The sequence below is a fragment of the Penicillium paradoxum genome (genome assembly GCF_028828445.1).
Source record: "Penicillium paradoxum strain IBT 22861 chromosome Unknown utg000005l_segment0_segment0, whole genome shotgun sequence".
Lineage (NCBI taxonomy): Eukaryota > Fungi > Ascomycota > Eurotiomycetes > Eurotiales > Aspergillaceae > Penicillium > Penicillium paradoxum.
The window spans coordinates 4,051,538-4,064,187 of record NW_026643183.1 but is presented as its reverse complement, the minus strand read 5'-3'; the positions used below and the strand labels follow the sequence as shown (position 1 = coordinate 4,064,187).

Genomic DNA, 12,650 nt, shown 5'->3' with positions numbered 1-12,650 from the left:
CAGATGTGAAAAAGTCAGGGAGTGTTGAAGAGACAAGGATGCGGTGTTCGCGCGCCGCGATCCAAAGCGGAGAATTCCATCTTTCCGCGAACTCATTTCCTCCACCTACGCAACCCCCTCCCTCTTCTTTTCTAATATCCTAGCACTTGCTACCTCTCAGGTAGCTCTCTTACTCGGCATCATGCCTCTAAAAATCAAATTCTCGAGGAGGCCAGATCCCCCACCAGCAGAACAATCAGCGGCGCCCGTACCAGCACCAGCACCAGTGCCTGCGCCTGCACCCCCAGCAGCCGCAACTCCTCAACCCCCGCGCAAGCTCACACTCAAGATCGCACGCAAGTCACAACCCGAGACGAGTGAAGAAAAACCGAAGAAAAAGAAGTCGACCAAAAAACGACCTGTCGAGGGTATCGCGCCTCCCGAGCCTGCACCCGAACCCGAAACGAGCCATCAAGGACCCAAGCGATTGAAACTGAACCCAACCAAGAGACCCGGTCTACAGTCGATCCGTATCAAGAACAAAGGCATTGTTCCCAATCGACCGGTGGGCGTTGGCTATGACTCGGAGGCCTCGGATACTGAGAATGACCCTGCCATCGAAGAACAATTTATTCTACGAATGCTCCCAGGAGAAGACTGCGAGCATCTGAGGAAAACCATCAATGAAAGAACTTTCCATCATTCCGAGTTCGGATTCAAACCCCTTACCCGTGAAGGCCGGCGCGCCATTCTGAAGGTTCGAGACAAACAATATGCGGCGGCCCTGGTGGATCTACCCTGTATCATTGAGGGTATGAAGAGTTGGGACCGACGAGGCTGGTACAAGTCAGCAGATATCTGTCAGATGCTCTTGGTTCTGGGACGAGTCAACAATGAGCATGAAGCCATGGAATATCCACTCCCCGCGGATGTTGATTGCCCCGACGAAAAGACACTTCAATATCCACACGGCCTGGCACCACCCCTCCGTTGGGTCCGCAAGCGACGATTCCGCAACCGCGTTAGCACTCGCACAATTGAACAAGTTGAGAAGGCCGTGGAAGACCTCATGGCTCAAGACGAAACCTCCATCTTCCCTCCAAAGTTCGAGTTGGTGGACAGCACGTCGCTGAATCGCGTTGAGGGATTGGTACAAGCGGAGGAGTACGAGGAGGAATACGATGAGGATCAGGATGCATACGGGGAAGCAGAAGACGACATGATGGACGACTTCGAGGACGCCCTTGCAGCTGAAATGGAGGCCGCGTTGGCCGCCGGTGATGACGATGCCGCAGGCGCCGTGCTAGAGCAGCCTGATACTCCATCCATGCAGCCATTCACTCCAGCCGGAGGTCCAACTGAACGCGGTTATACCTCTGCCGATGAGAGCAACATCTCCGATGAGGATGATGATGACGCACAAGATGAGCTGGATGATGATCAAATTGAGCAGCAGCAACAACTCCAGCAGCAGCGCGAGGAAGTCGCGGAGCTGGAAGCCCACATTCGCGCGGAAACAGCACAGTGGGAGAAGGTGCAAAACCATATTCTTCGCAACAAGATGGGCCGACGTATCCAGGAGCTGAAGAAGGATCTGGAATTGAAGAAGGTATCTATGGGAATGCCAGCTGGAGACGATATTTGATCCTCCTATCCTCATTTTCACACTACATCTGATGTTGAACTTTTCTTCGGCGTTACCGTTAATAATCATACCCAAGTTTGTCTGACCGAGTGCGAGTCCGGTCTCCATGTTGATACAAGCAGCGCTTAGCTAGCCAGATACTTAATGAAAGTCATGTCCAAACAGAATGGCCCAAACCCCTGCTCACACCATCCCCCTTCCAACACCTTTAATACCGATTCGGGTACCACACGTCAAGGATTTGAAATACCTATTTACCCGCCACCGGATCGCCCGTAACCTCTCTAACCACCTCTCCCACATCCAAATGCTCATCCCGCTCCAATACCCGTCTTCGAACAGCCTCCCTTTCCGCAACCTCCGCATCAGGCTCAGCAGGACTCTTTCCAACCCTATCCCCAAGCACCCGATCATGCTCAACTCTTTTCTGCGGCAACTTTGCGGCAAGATCGTCCGCCTCTCCGAAACCGGGATGTCCAGGCCCACCAGCACTCCCAACCGGACCCGCATGGGCACCGGCCTGCGCACGCTGGATACCCATTCCCTTCCGCTGAACCGTATCCGCAATATACCCCTCGGCCGGCTGCTGCTCAACGCCGTAATCTAAATCGACGTCGGGTGCATTCTGCATTTCCTGTTCATGTTGCTTGTGCTGTGCGCTCAGACGAGCTCGTGCTTCGTCGCTGGATGGATTTGACTGTGCCGTGCGGGTAATTGATCCAATTGGGTCACCGTAAAGTCTGCCCGGTTCGCCCGGCGCTCGTTGCTCTTGTGGAGTGTGCGAGACTGGATTCGAGGACTGGGCGTAGGCGGCTTCCTTTGGTGGTTGGGCGGGCTGTTCGGCTCGTGCCTGTGAACGTGTCTTCATGGTGGTTCGCGTTATAAACTAGTGACTGTAGAGTTGAGTGTAAATTGACATATAGCTATGTTTGAACGGAGTAGTTTGAAGTGATCAAGTCTCCAAATCCTGATGAAAGTGACAGTTGATGCTCCACTTATGACGTCAGGACGTTGACCAATGGGCGTGGGGATATGGGGCTAACAGCTGCCATGTGGGATCTTGCGACGGTTGTGGATTAAACAAAACATAATCTGTATATGTACTCCGTGGGTGTATACAGCAATAACACTCCCCTAAATACAGACGGTAATAACCGTATCCCCAAAATGCAACCCACGTACAAGGCTACCGAGATGCCTCTCCACTTCATCTGCAGAGTCAACGGTTCGACAACAGGGAGGCTTACCTCCCGCACAGATCGTCAACTGGTCCCAGACCATCGGGACTCTCAGACAGCCTGGTAACACCACATCAGTCCATGTATCGCATTGTCAATCCCGGCAAGCTCGAGTGTGGCGCAAAACTCGGTGACCGAAAGCCCAGGCCAAGATCCATACAGGCTACTGCTCTAGTTCCACTAATGAAACCGACGCTTACCGTGATACCGACACCTACCCCTAACCTATTTTGATATCGTCTGAGGGGGACTTGAAGGAAGTTAAATATGCTCCACAGCGGGTTGTCTTCCCGCTCGCTTGCCATATTTCTTTCTCTTCTCCTATTTTTCACACAAAATGCCCGGTATCAATTCCATCACGGAAGATTACTATCTGCCGCAGGGCTCATGTATCCTGGTGACAGGAGCTAATGGGTTCATCGGGAGTAATGTCGTGCACACCTTATTAGAGTTAGGATTCAGGGTCCGCGGGACCGTCCGCTCGGCGAAACCATGGCTCGATGAGATGTTCCAGAAGAAGTTCGGGGAGGACGCTTATGAGTCGGTCGTTCTGGCCAACTTTGATGACCTGGATGCTCTGATGGAGGTGATGGAGGGTGTGTCTGGCGTGGCTCATGTGGTATGTTTGCTGTTCAGGGGAGTGTGGAATTCAAGAAACGAGCATGTGACTGACCCGATTCATGGCGAATGGATAGGCATCAGATGTCACTTTCGGCTTAAACCCCGAAGAGGTCATTCCTTGGGTGCTGAGAGCTATTCACAATCTTTTAGAGGCAGCATCGAGGAACTGTGATATCCAGCGGGTTGTTATGACTTCATCCGCGATCACGGCATTATTCCCGCAACCAGACAAGGAGGGCATTGTCGTTCATGAGGGTGAGTCTAAATATCCGAGAAAAAGTGAAATGAGGCATTGACTAATGTTGGGTGTAGACACTTGGAATGAAGAGGCTGTCAAAGGAGCGTGGAATCCAGACACCCCGAAGCCTGTGAAAGGCGTATTCTGCTATGCAGCCTCCAAAATCGAGGCAGAGAAGGCAGCGTGGAAATGGGTGGAGAAGTATCAACCCGACTTCCAATTCAATACCGTGCTTCCAGACTTTACGGTAAGTGCCACCCAAATCGCACACCATTCAAAGTCCATCATAATGACTAGTAATAGGTTGGGAGAATCCTGCACGATAACATCCAGGGCTCAACTTCAGGTTGGGTCCGTGGCCTTGTCGATGGAGACACCGGTATTTTTCAAAGATTTGTGCCACGTAAGTGCAATTTGCGTTTGAATGGGTGTTCATGGCTGACGTACCAAAACAGAGTACTTCGTTGATGTTGTTGACATTGCACGTCTGCATGCAGCAGCACTCCTTGACCCGAACACAGTCTCTCGGCGACTTTTCGGTTTTGCTGCTCCTGTGAACCTGACTGAAATGATCGGAGTGCTTCGAAAACTGCGGCCAGATAATACGCTGATTCCTGATCCTCCAGTTGACGAGGGCCATGATTTGAGCGAAATAATTCCAGCCAAGGAAGCCGAAAATCTGCTGCGGGAGTTCTGTGGGCGAAAGGGGTGGACTTCTATGCAGGATAGTATTGCACAAGCACTTGAGCAATGCTAGATGACGTTAGGTTCATCGTACATTTTGGTATTCCTGATCTAGGATATTTCATTCGTCTCATAGGTACATAGTAATTAAACAAAGAAATAGCTTAGTTGTTGTTTCAATTTTCTGGGTATGTTGCTGTTTGCTCGCACACTGGATACATTGATCTTGAATAGTAGACAACCGCTTGAATCACAATCGGGAGTCCACCTCACTAGGATCTGTCTTCTAGCCAGATTCCTCCACCGTTGCAGCAGTGGAATCCTCGGTGTGGCGATTCTTTTGAGCACTCTGGCTACGTGTAACACGCTTTGGTGTCGACTTCGAGATCCCTCCATTGATAGTCGCAGCTCCAGCCACCGGGGAGGTTGATAGTCGTGCATCGCCATGAAGTGCTTGAGTCGCTTGGCGGGACGTCCTGTTCGGGGTTGAGAGGCCAGATCTCCTCGTTCTCGGAATCGCTTCTTCGTGTGGTAGACGGTTGTTCGCGCAATGCCGAAATCTTTGGCGATCTTGGCCACTGGCTCACCGTTTGCAAGCGCTTGGATGATTGATGCGCGCTGGACTTGGGATAGCTCGGGCTTCTTGTCTCGTTTCCGGAATTTTTCAGTGGAAGCAGCTGGCTCGGCTGTCTCGGTCGTGTCGGTTGCCATAGATGTATCAGTGGCCGCAGTCGATCCAATATCCATGGTCGGTTCAGCTACTGCGGTTGGTTCAAATAGTGCAGTTGGCTCGGTTATCTCCATCAGTTCAGTAGATGGAGCCATGGCTCGTTAACATTGCTTGGTGGCAAGAGTCAAGTTGTAGAGATGAGTCGAGAGAGAAATGGGTTGGCCAGTTCCAAGCACTTTGCTCTCTACAGTTCTACGGTCGTGCTTTCCTCATTTGCATAGCTCGGTGAGTTTCTAGAAAAAAACATGAACATGAACAGTTGAAGCAGCACCTATATCATCCCATTTCAATCCCCCTACAGACATTTGATCTAGTGACTACTGTGGTAATGTGACCACTGCTCTTCCCGTAACACCATCCTCTTTCAGCTTTGCTATCAAAGTCGGCACAGCCGAAAAAGCAAAGACTTCAATTGAGGGCGTTATTTTTCCAGCAGCTGCAGCTTGCAGCAAGTCAGTCAATTGATCTTCCGTGCCCACAGAGGATCCTATAAACGTGAGACCTGGGTTCGGAGCATTAGCATATGATTTGTATAATGAGGAGACCACATGCGACATCATACCTCTTGCCGTGCAAAGTGTAGCAGAAAGCGGGATGTGCAGATCATTCCGTGGCAGGCCAACATTCACAATAAAGCCCATATTTCTCACAAGGTTGGGAGCCATCTTCAATGCTTCCTCCGTCCCGGGAACCACAATCGTCGCATGTGCGCCCTCCATGGTGTACTCACGCACACGGGCTATGACATCTTCAGTCTTGTAATCGAAGAAAACCTCAGCTCCAGACTGCAAGCTCAGTGCTCTCTTGTCATCTCCGCTATCGACAGCAATAACGCGCAAGTTCTTCATCCTCGCAGCAATTTGCACACCGATATGGCCCAGACCTCCACCAGACCCCGAAATAACAATAAAATCACCTGGCTGCAGCTCATTGTCGAGTTTGGATAATGCGCCAACCATTGTCAGTCCGGCGCAGAGTAATGGGGCCGCGATTTCATCTGCTACACCCTCCGGGATCCGGGTCAGGAATCGTGCATCGGCAATAACATACTGCTGCAGTGTCCCAGGAACATGGCGACTCGTATTCAGCTGTTGTGCGCAATTGTGTGGGAATCCACGTTTGCAGACCGAGCATTCATTGCAAGCACTGTACAGCCATTTAACGCCAACACGTTCGCCGAGAAGAGACTCTGAAACTCCAGACCCCGTTCTCACTACAGTTCCGACTCCTTCATGGCCGATGATAGAGTTATATGCGCCCCAGGCCAGGACTGCGCGGAGCTCGGAGCGACTTGTTGGAACTTAGTTGGTGTTTTGGGGGTTAGAATACAGAAGTCGAGATAAGCTTACCACAGGCCGGTGCACGCTAATTTGACAAGGACTTCGTTTTGACCGGGGCTTGCGACAGGAGTCTCATTTTGGAGAACAATATTTGCATTCTCGCCTGGGTTTTGTACCACGGCAGCTTGTTGTAGAATGGGGATGGGGGTTGCCATTGTAAGAGATACCAGTCAGGGTTGAGGAAGGTGAGATCTGACGTGGTCAATATTCTTAATCCTTTTTACTATTTGGACCCCGCCTTTTTGCTTACATGACTATAGTTATCGGTGCTTGTTGGAGTATATTTTACTCGAGTATACCGTTGTAGAGAGTGATATTCGGGTTGCCGAGGTAATGGGTCCAGTCGGCCAGGAAATCGGCAATGGATGCGGGTAGTCATCGCCAACTGGAAAGCAGCTTCAACGCTTTTACTTCCCAGCCAATTGATAATATTGCAATCGGATATATCTCATCTTAACCATGACTTGGATGTTTGAAATGCATTAGAGGACAAGGAAAACAGGATTCATTACTGTAGGCATTGTGTTCCAGTAGCCAGGATCTAGCCATTTCTAAGGTCTCTGCTATAACGACACTATGAGATGTTGAAGAGAGGGCCACATGCTAGATATGACTAACTAATGATGCGAGGTTTGTCTTTGGATCATGCATAGTACCGAGTACTCCGTATATTCTGACTCAATATCTACAAGGTTGATTTAAAGGGGGTGACAGACATGCATTGATCGGCAAGACAATATACGCCCTTTAATCTACCCCTGATGGTTTATGCATGCTCGTTTGTACATGATTTCATTCGAATAGTAGCATCATGTGCCTATGTATTAATGCGGGTTACTGACGTACGCTCTCACCTCAAGTTTGGAATCTATAGGGCAGAATGCTTGATCTCCCAGGAATGTATCTAGGTAGAATCACTCCATGGATAACTTGACAGATCCCTTCTTCAAAATGAGCACAAAATTATACACTTCCAAAGTATAATGCGGAGCCTCAATCCACGCTATAACTCATTGGCTGTGTCTATACTCCGTGGTAGACGATTGCTCTCCGTTGCCATCCGAGGTCCCACAAGAGGGTACCTGGTCTCCCGTACCTTTACTTCCAGGACCAGCTGAACAGGCAGCTTACAATTAGTCTTCAAAACCAATATAATCACTAAAAACCCTCCATTTCCTTTGCCTGAGCTACATGCAACTTCGATTCGACCATCACGTGATGAGCTCATCGGGCATGTGATTCCAGCCGAGGTCAACAGGTTAATCTGATTAGTATTCAGAGCAACTGCAACTTCCAAAGCTCCTGATACCCGTGCTATAACTGGAAATTTGAGCATATTTATACTCCAAAGCAACCTTGAAACTCTCCTCGACACCTTGATATCTCATCCCAAACATCCCCATCATGACGACTCTGTTCACCGTTCCAATTAGCTCCACCGGGGGCTCGATTGTCTGCACGAACCCCAGCACAGCGGAAGAGCATCAGACCATCTATGTGCTCACCTTCACCTCGCCCCCGGACAACAGACTGACTCCTACTTTTATTGATGCTTTGCTGCTCGCTCTCGACATTATTGAGCATCGCTACCCCAAGGGCGTTGTAGTCACTACTAGTGGAATTGCCAAGTTCTACAGCAATGGACTTGATCTCGATATCGTCGCGCAGACCGAAGGTTTCCTTGAGAACTGGTTGTGGCGACTGTTCCGCCGATTCTTGACGTATGTTTAATCATGCTAAATCTCAACATCCATACGTATATGGCAACATTATACTTACATTCAGTTAGATACCCTATGCCAACTGTGTGCCTACTAAATGGACACGCATTTGCTGGTGGCTTCATGTTGGCCATGTACCATGACTACCGTATCATGAATCCGGACCGTGGATTCCTCTGTGTCAACGAGTTGGAGTTCGGCGTGCCGCTCCAAACGCCAATGATGGCTATCTTCCGCGAGAAGTTGACCCCGGTCACCTTCCGCAATGTTGTTCTCGAGGCCCATCGCTTCGGTGGTCGCAAAGCTCTCGAGGCTGGCATTGTCGATGCCGTTGGTGGTGCCGAGGAAGCGCTTAAGCTGATCCAGGAGCGCAAGCTTCAGACTAAACCCGCAACAGGTATCTACGGTACCATGAAGGAGGAGATGTATGCCCGCGTTTTGAATGGCTTGGATGACCATGCTGGAAACTTGCAGTGGAGAGAGAAGGTCGAGGACAAGAATGAGGCTGTCAACAAAAGAGGCGCGGAGGCTGTCCAGGCGTTTGAGAAGAATAGCAAAGCCAAGCTTTGAAGCTGTTGGAGCGTAGACGTTCATGAATCTCTTTGTTGATAATATATAAGATTTTGTACATAAGTTCATCCTACAGCCTTCAGATTGATGGTTTCATTCCTTCTTTTGTTGTTAATGCTGGATAAATCCGGTAGGGAAATAGTTCTAGCCTCAGAGCCTTGGAATTGCTATGAAAATACAAGGACAAGTCATGTCGACACAAAAGGCCAACCTTCTGAGGCCATTTACAGCGATCATGATATCCACGAGGCTCATCAGAAAGGTTGTTTAATCTCAAGTAGACTCGATGTCTCCCCGAATATACCAGGGTCAAAGGAAATTCACTTGCATTTCTATTGGATCCGTCATCGCCTGCTATAAAATGAATGATTGTCAACGCCCATAGTCCTATCTTCTAGCTGCAATATGACAATGCCCCATTGTTCCATTCACACCAGAGAGCCACATGACTATTGACTACCTAGAGGGCTGCTGAGCCCCAGGCACATAGGACGATCAATATGATTGTGATTTAGTCTCTTCACAACAGCCTAACATTTCGATCATTACTCTCTGAATCGAGGTTTGTTTTCGTCTCACTGACTAATTACAGATGTGCAAACTTGGCTAAATTCAATGATTCTGAGCTTGCAACATCAGGCATCCACTGATTCATCCTATAGGCTCCAAGGGCTGTTCAGCAAGTCACTATTGTAGTTATTTATTCAGCTACAGGTCTAGGAATGGGATGAATAAGGTACATAGCAAGGTTAGCAGAAATATTCTCAACTGGGCAATATGGCTATTCATTCATAGCTCTATGGCTATATTTATCATGTATAGGACAATAACTGCTGGGAACAGATTCACTGTGTCTGTCTGGCCATAGTGATATGCTAGTAGAGCTAGGTAGACATTATCCATTGCTGTAGCATGAGGAAATAACGAAGATTCTGTCAACTGGGATGCGAGTCAACAATCCTGCGAACCTCCATTGCGCTCCTTCTTAAGTAGTCTCTCAGAAACCCCCAGCTTCCCCGTCGAGAATCTGTTTCGTCGCCGTCGCGCTTCTTCCCGTTTTTCGTTCCTCTTCTATCAACAATTCACTTCTTTTTCTTCCATCGCGAAGATGTCGATGCCTCATTCCAAAGAGGAAACCAGCGGTCCTTTGCACTCGCCGAATCTGGCAGTGCACCCAACCACCAGCGCTGCCTTGGCCTCTACCCCCGAGGCCCAAATAATCACTTCTCCCGGTAAGTTCATCTCTTCTCATTTGATATTCATCTCAACCATCTCATCTCACATCATCAAGCCATCCCGACGTCTTCGGAGATGGAGAAACGCCGCCGTGTTGAGCTCTCCTTCCGCCAGATGCTGGCGGCCCGCCAGGCCGAAGGCCAGGCCGAGGACGAGGCGTGGCGACACGCCCTTGTCCAGTGGCACCGCGAGCGTGGAGAGCACGCCGCTGCAAGCACCTTGGCTACGGCCACCATCACTCCCGAGATCCCTCTCGGTGACAACCTCCTGGCCCCAGGGCCTGTTGCGCCTGCTGGCGCCCCCGCTGTAAGCCAAAAGTTTTAACATCTCCCTCACATCGTTCTAACCCACGTAATTCAGATCCACCTTGCCCAGCCGGCAATCAATGCCGCTGGAGAAAACCACATCCTCGCCGCCTGCAAGCCTGAGGATCCTGAAGCGCAGAAGCGCATTCGGGAGAATACTCGGCGTCTTGTCGAGTGCGGCATTGTCGACAAGCTCAGCTCTGAGCCTGCGAGCGAGCCTCCCTCCCAGCCTGTCGAGTCTCCCTCCCGCCCTGCTGGATCCTCCTCCCAGCCTGCCGAGTCTCTCTCCCGCCCTGCCGAGTCCCCCTCCCGCCCTGCCGAGTCCTCCTCCCGCCCTGAGGACACTCCTGCTGTCGACCCCTTCGCCCGCGTCCGTGCTGCTCACCAGCGGTACATGCAAGCTCTCCAGGAAGTGGAGATCATGGTCAGAGAGCGTCGTGCGCGTCGTGAAATCGACGCTGTTCTTGCGGGTGCTCCTCTTCGTGGCTCTGGTACTGTTCGTGGTCCTGTTCCCATCCGTGGCGCAGCCCCTCGCCGTCGTCCTGGTCCTCGCCGTGGTGGTCCTCGCCGTGGCCGTTGAGGTCTTTTGCTGTTTCTCTGTTCTTTTTCTCGTTGTTTTTCTGGCTCTGTCTCTGCTCTCAAGAGATGGTGAGATCCCCTGAAGGGAGGACGGGCCTATTACTTCTTATCCATATTGCTGTTTTTGTTTCTTGTTTCTTGTTTTTTTTTGTTCCTTTTTTCTCAGGGGCAATGGTCAAATAACATCCAAAGGAGATGGTGAGATCCTCTTTGCTTGTTATTTGGATCTCCCTAATGATAACAACGTTGTGATGCTGAGCCATTCCTAGTAAATTAGTAGATGATCTCTTGATAAAGTATTGTACGGACGGTCCAGATCCCTGTATATATAAGAGCCCTTATGCTGCTAGACACTGCACCAACCCGGCCGGTGAGATCCCAATTTTCTACGTCGTTTGTTGTTTGGATGTTTGATTGTACTTGTTTACCCTCTACATGCAGTCTTATAGTTGCCAAGTGGGTCACATCTGGTGGCGGAGCCTTGGCACGGTGGAACCTGGTGTCTTTCAACTTTCAACTATCTATATGCGACGACAGGGTTGATGTCCAGGGTTGTTCTATATTTCCATACTCATCAGTCTCCAGTTTCAATCTACATCACATCTTAGCCGGGAAGCTCCCAGGTGACTTCAATCTCAAACATCTCTATTAACCACGCTAGTATAATGAAGGACACAAAGCCCGATCTGCACCATGTCTACCTACGACCAGGCTGAGTAGCTCCCGGCTGTATCTCATCTACTTTTGAAGCTAGCCTGCGGAGTATTCAGCAGTAAGACAAGCTCCGACTATTGCTCAGCCTCAATGTTTGGCGAATACGAGGGTGGATCAAGGGAACAGCAAGTCATCATTTAAGGTCAAACCACCGATGGGTCAATATGATCAAGTCCAATGATCCATTTTCTAAATTTGAAAATATCTCTCTATATACTTTCTGGTTTTTCCACGCCCAAAAATGCCTTCAAATACCTACAGGGCGATCCGCGCCAAACAAACCCCAATCACAGTCACGGTATACCAGGCCTATTCCCCCGAGATAGCCAACGCAGCCCTCAAAGCCCAAACCTTCGTCACCCCATTCTCTCGCGCACGAATGACCTGGATAAAACCCTCTTTCCTATGGATGGCCTACCGATCAGGCTGGGCAACGAAAGTCCGACAGGAACGCGTCCTCGCAGTCGAGATCACGCGCGAGGGATTTGAATGGGCCCTGCCACACTCCTGTCTGAGCCACCACACACCTGGCGAAATGAGTCAGAATGAGTGGCGGGAGAAACTGCGCGCCAGTCCAGTGCGTATACAGTGGGATCCTGAGCGGGATCTCTCGCTGCGGGCTTTGGATTATCGGAGTATTCAGGTTGGGTTGAGTGGGGAGGCGGTTGGGCGATATGTAGATGACTGGATTGTTTCGGTTACGGATGTTACTGCTACGATGAGGGAGATTGAGGGATATCTTAAGGATGGGGATATTAATGCTGCGAGGGATTGTTTGCCTGAAGAGACGCCTTATGTGTTACCTGAGGATTTGCAGGAGCTGGTGGGCATTAATTGGATGGATCATTAGGGCTGAGGACACTTGATTGTAGTCCTCTATTCATGGCTGTTATAATAGAGGCAAAATGATAGATCACTGGTCTTGGTGCCAAATGTTAGTATTTCGGGCTACAGATATCTGTGCGGAGCCATAGCGAAGAGTCTCGGCATTCGTACAAAAGCAAGGTTAAGACAGTATTTCCGAATCATCGAGGGAATGGTTCAATAAAG

General features: G+C 50.0%; 8 protein-coding genes across 8 annotated transcripts; 5 read left to right on the top strand and 3 right to left on the bottom strand.

Annotated features, from left to right (window-relative positions):
- Positions 1 to 181: 181 nt before the first annotated feature.
- N7457_006438 (transcription initiation factor TFIID subunit 7 family protein) lies at positions 182 to 1,624 on the top strand (the record flags this gene model as incomplete). Its single annotated transcript, XM_057177482.1, has 1 exon — positions 182 to 1,624. The coding sequence occupies one exon, from the start codon at positions 182 to 184 to the stop codon at positions 1,622 to 1,624; it is 1,443 nt and encodes a 480-aa protein (XP_057031784.1).
- Positions 1,625 to 1,874: 250 nt separating this feature from the next.
- On the bottom strand, positions 1,875 to 2,492 carry N7457_006437 (uncharacterized protein; the record flags this gene model as incomplete). Its single annotated transcript, XM_057177481.1, has 1 exon — positions 1,875 to 2,492. One exon carries the CDS (start codon positions 2,490 to 2,492, stop codon positions 1,875 to 1,877), a length of 618 nt encoding a protein of 205 aa, XP_057031783.1.
- A 707-nt stretch (positions 2,493 to 3,199) lies between these two features.
- Positions 3,200 to 4,478, top strand: N7457_006436 (uncharacterized protein; the record flags this gene model as incomplete). The annotated part of the gene is made up of 5 exons (XM_057177480.1): positions 3,200 to 3,481; positions 3,558 to 3,738; positions 3,796 to 3,968; positions 4,025 to 4,124; positions 4,177 to 4,478. 5 exons carry the CDS (start codon positions 3,200 to 3,202, stop codon positions 4,476 to 4,478), a joined length of 1,038 nt encoding a protein of 345 aa, XP_057031782.1.
- A 74-nt stretch (positions 4,479 to 4,552) lies between these two features.
- N7457_006435 (uncharacterized protein) lies at positions 4,553 to 5,230 on the bottom strand (the record flags this gene model as incomplete). Its single annotated transcript, XM_057177479.1, has 1 exon — positions 4,553 to 5,230. One exon carries the CDS (start codon positions 5,228 to 5,230, stop codon positions 4,553 to 4,555), a length of 678 nt encoding a protein of 225 aa, XP_057031781.1.
- A 222-nt stretch (positions 5,231 to 5,452) lies between these two features.
- On the bottom strand, positions 5,453 to 6,630 carry N7457_006434 (zinc-dependent alcohol dehydrogenase; the record flags this gene model as incomplete). Its single annotated transcript, XM_057177478.1, has 3 exons — positions 5,453 to 5,637; positions 5,698 to 6,425; positions 6,485 to 6,630. 3 exons carry the CDS (start codon positions 6,628 to 6,630, stop codon positions 5,453 to 5,455), a joined length of 1,059 nt encoding a protein of 352 aa, XP_057031780.1.
- A 1,249-nt stretch (positions 6,631 to 7,879) lies between these two features.
- N7457_006433 (enoyl-CoA hydratase/isomerase family protein) lies at positions 7,880 to 8,766 on the top strand (the record flags this gene model as incomplete). The annotated part of the gene is made up of 2 exons (XM_057177477.1): positions 7,880 to 8,196; positions 8,265 to 8,766. 2 exons carry the CDS (start codon positions 7,880 to 7,882, stop codon positions 8,764 to 8,766), a joined length of 819 nt encoding a protein of 272 aa, XP_057031779.1.
- A 1,108-nt stretch (positions 8,767 to 9,874) lies between these two features.
- On the top strand, positions 9,875 to 11,155 carry N7457_006432 (uncharacterized protein; the record flags this gene model as incomplete). The annotated part of the gene is made up of 4 exons (XM_057177476.1): positions 9,875 to 9,998; positions 10,058 to 10,308; positions 10,363 to 10,798; positions 11,079 to 11,155. 4 exons carry the CDS (start codon positions 9,875 to 9,877, stop codon positions 11,153 to 11,155), a joined length of 888 nt encoding a protein of 295 aa, XP_057031778.1.
- Positions 11,156 to 11,841: 686 nt separating this feature from the next.
- On the top strand, positions 11,842 to 12,450 carry N7457_006431 (DUF4291 domain-containing protein; the record flags this gene model as incomplete). The annotated part of the gene is made up of 1 exon (XM_057177475.1): positions 11,842 to 12,450. One exon carries the CDS (start codon positions 11,842 to 11,844, stop codon positions 12,448 to 12,450), a length of 609 nt encoding a protein of 202 aa, XP_057031777.1.
- Between the last annotated feature and the right edge of the window lie 200 nt (positions 12,451 to 12,650).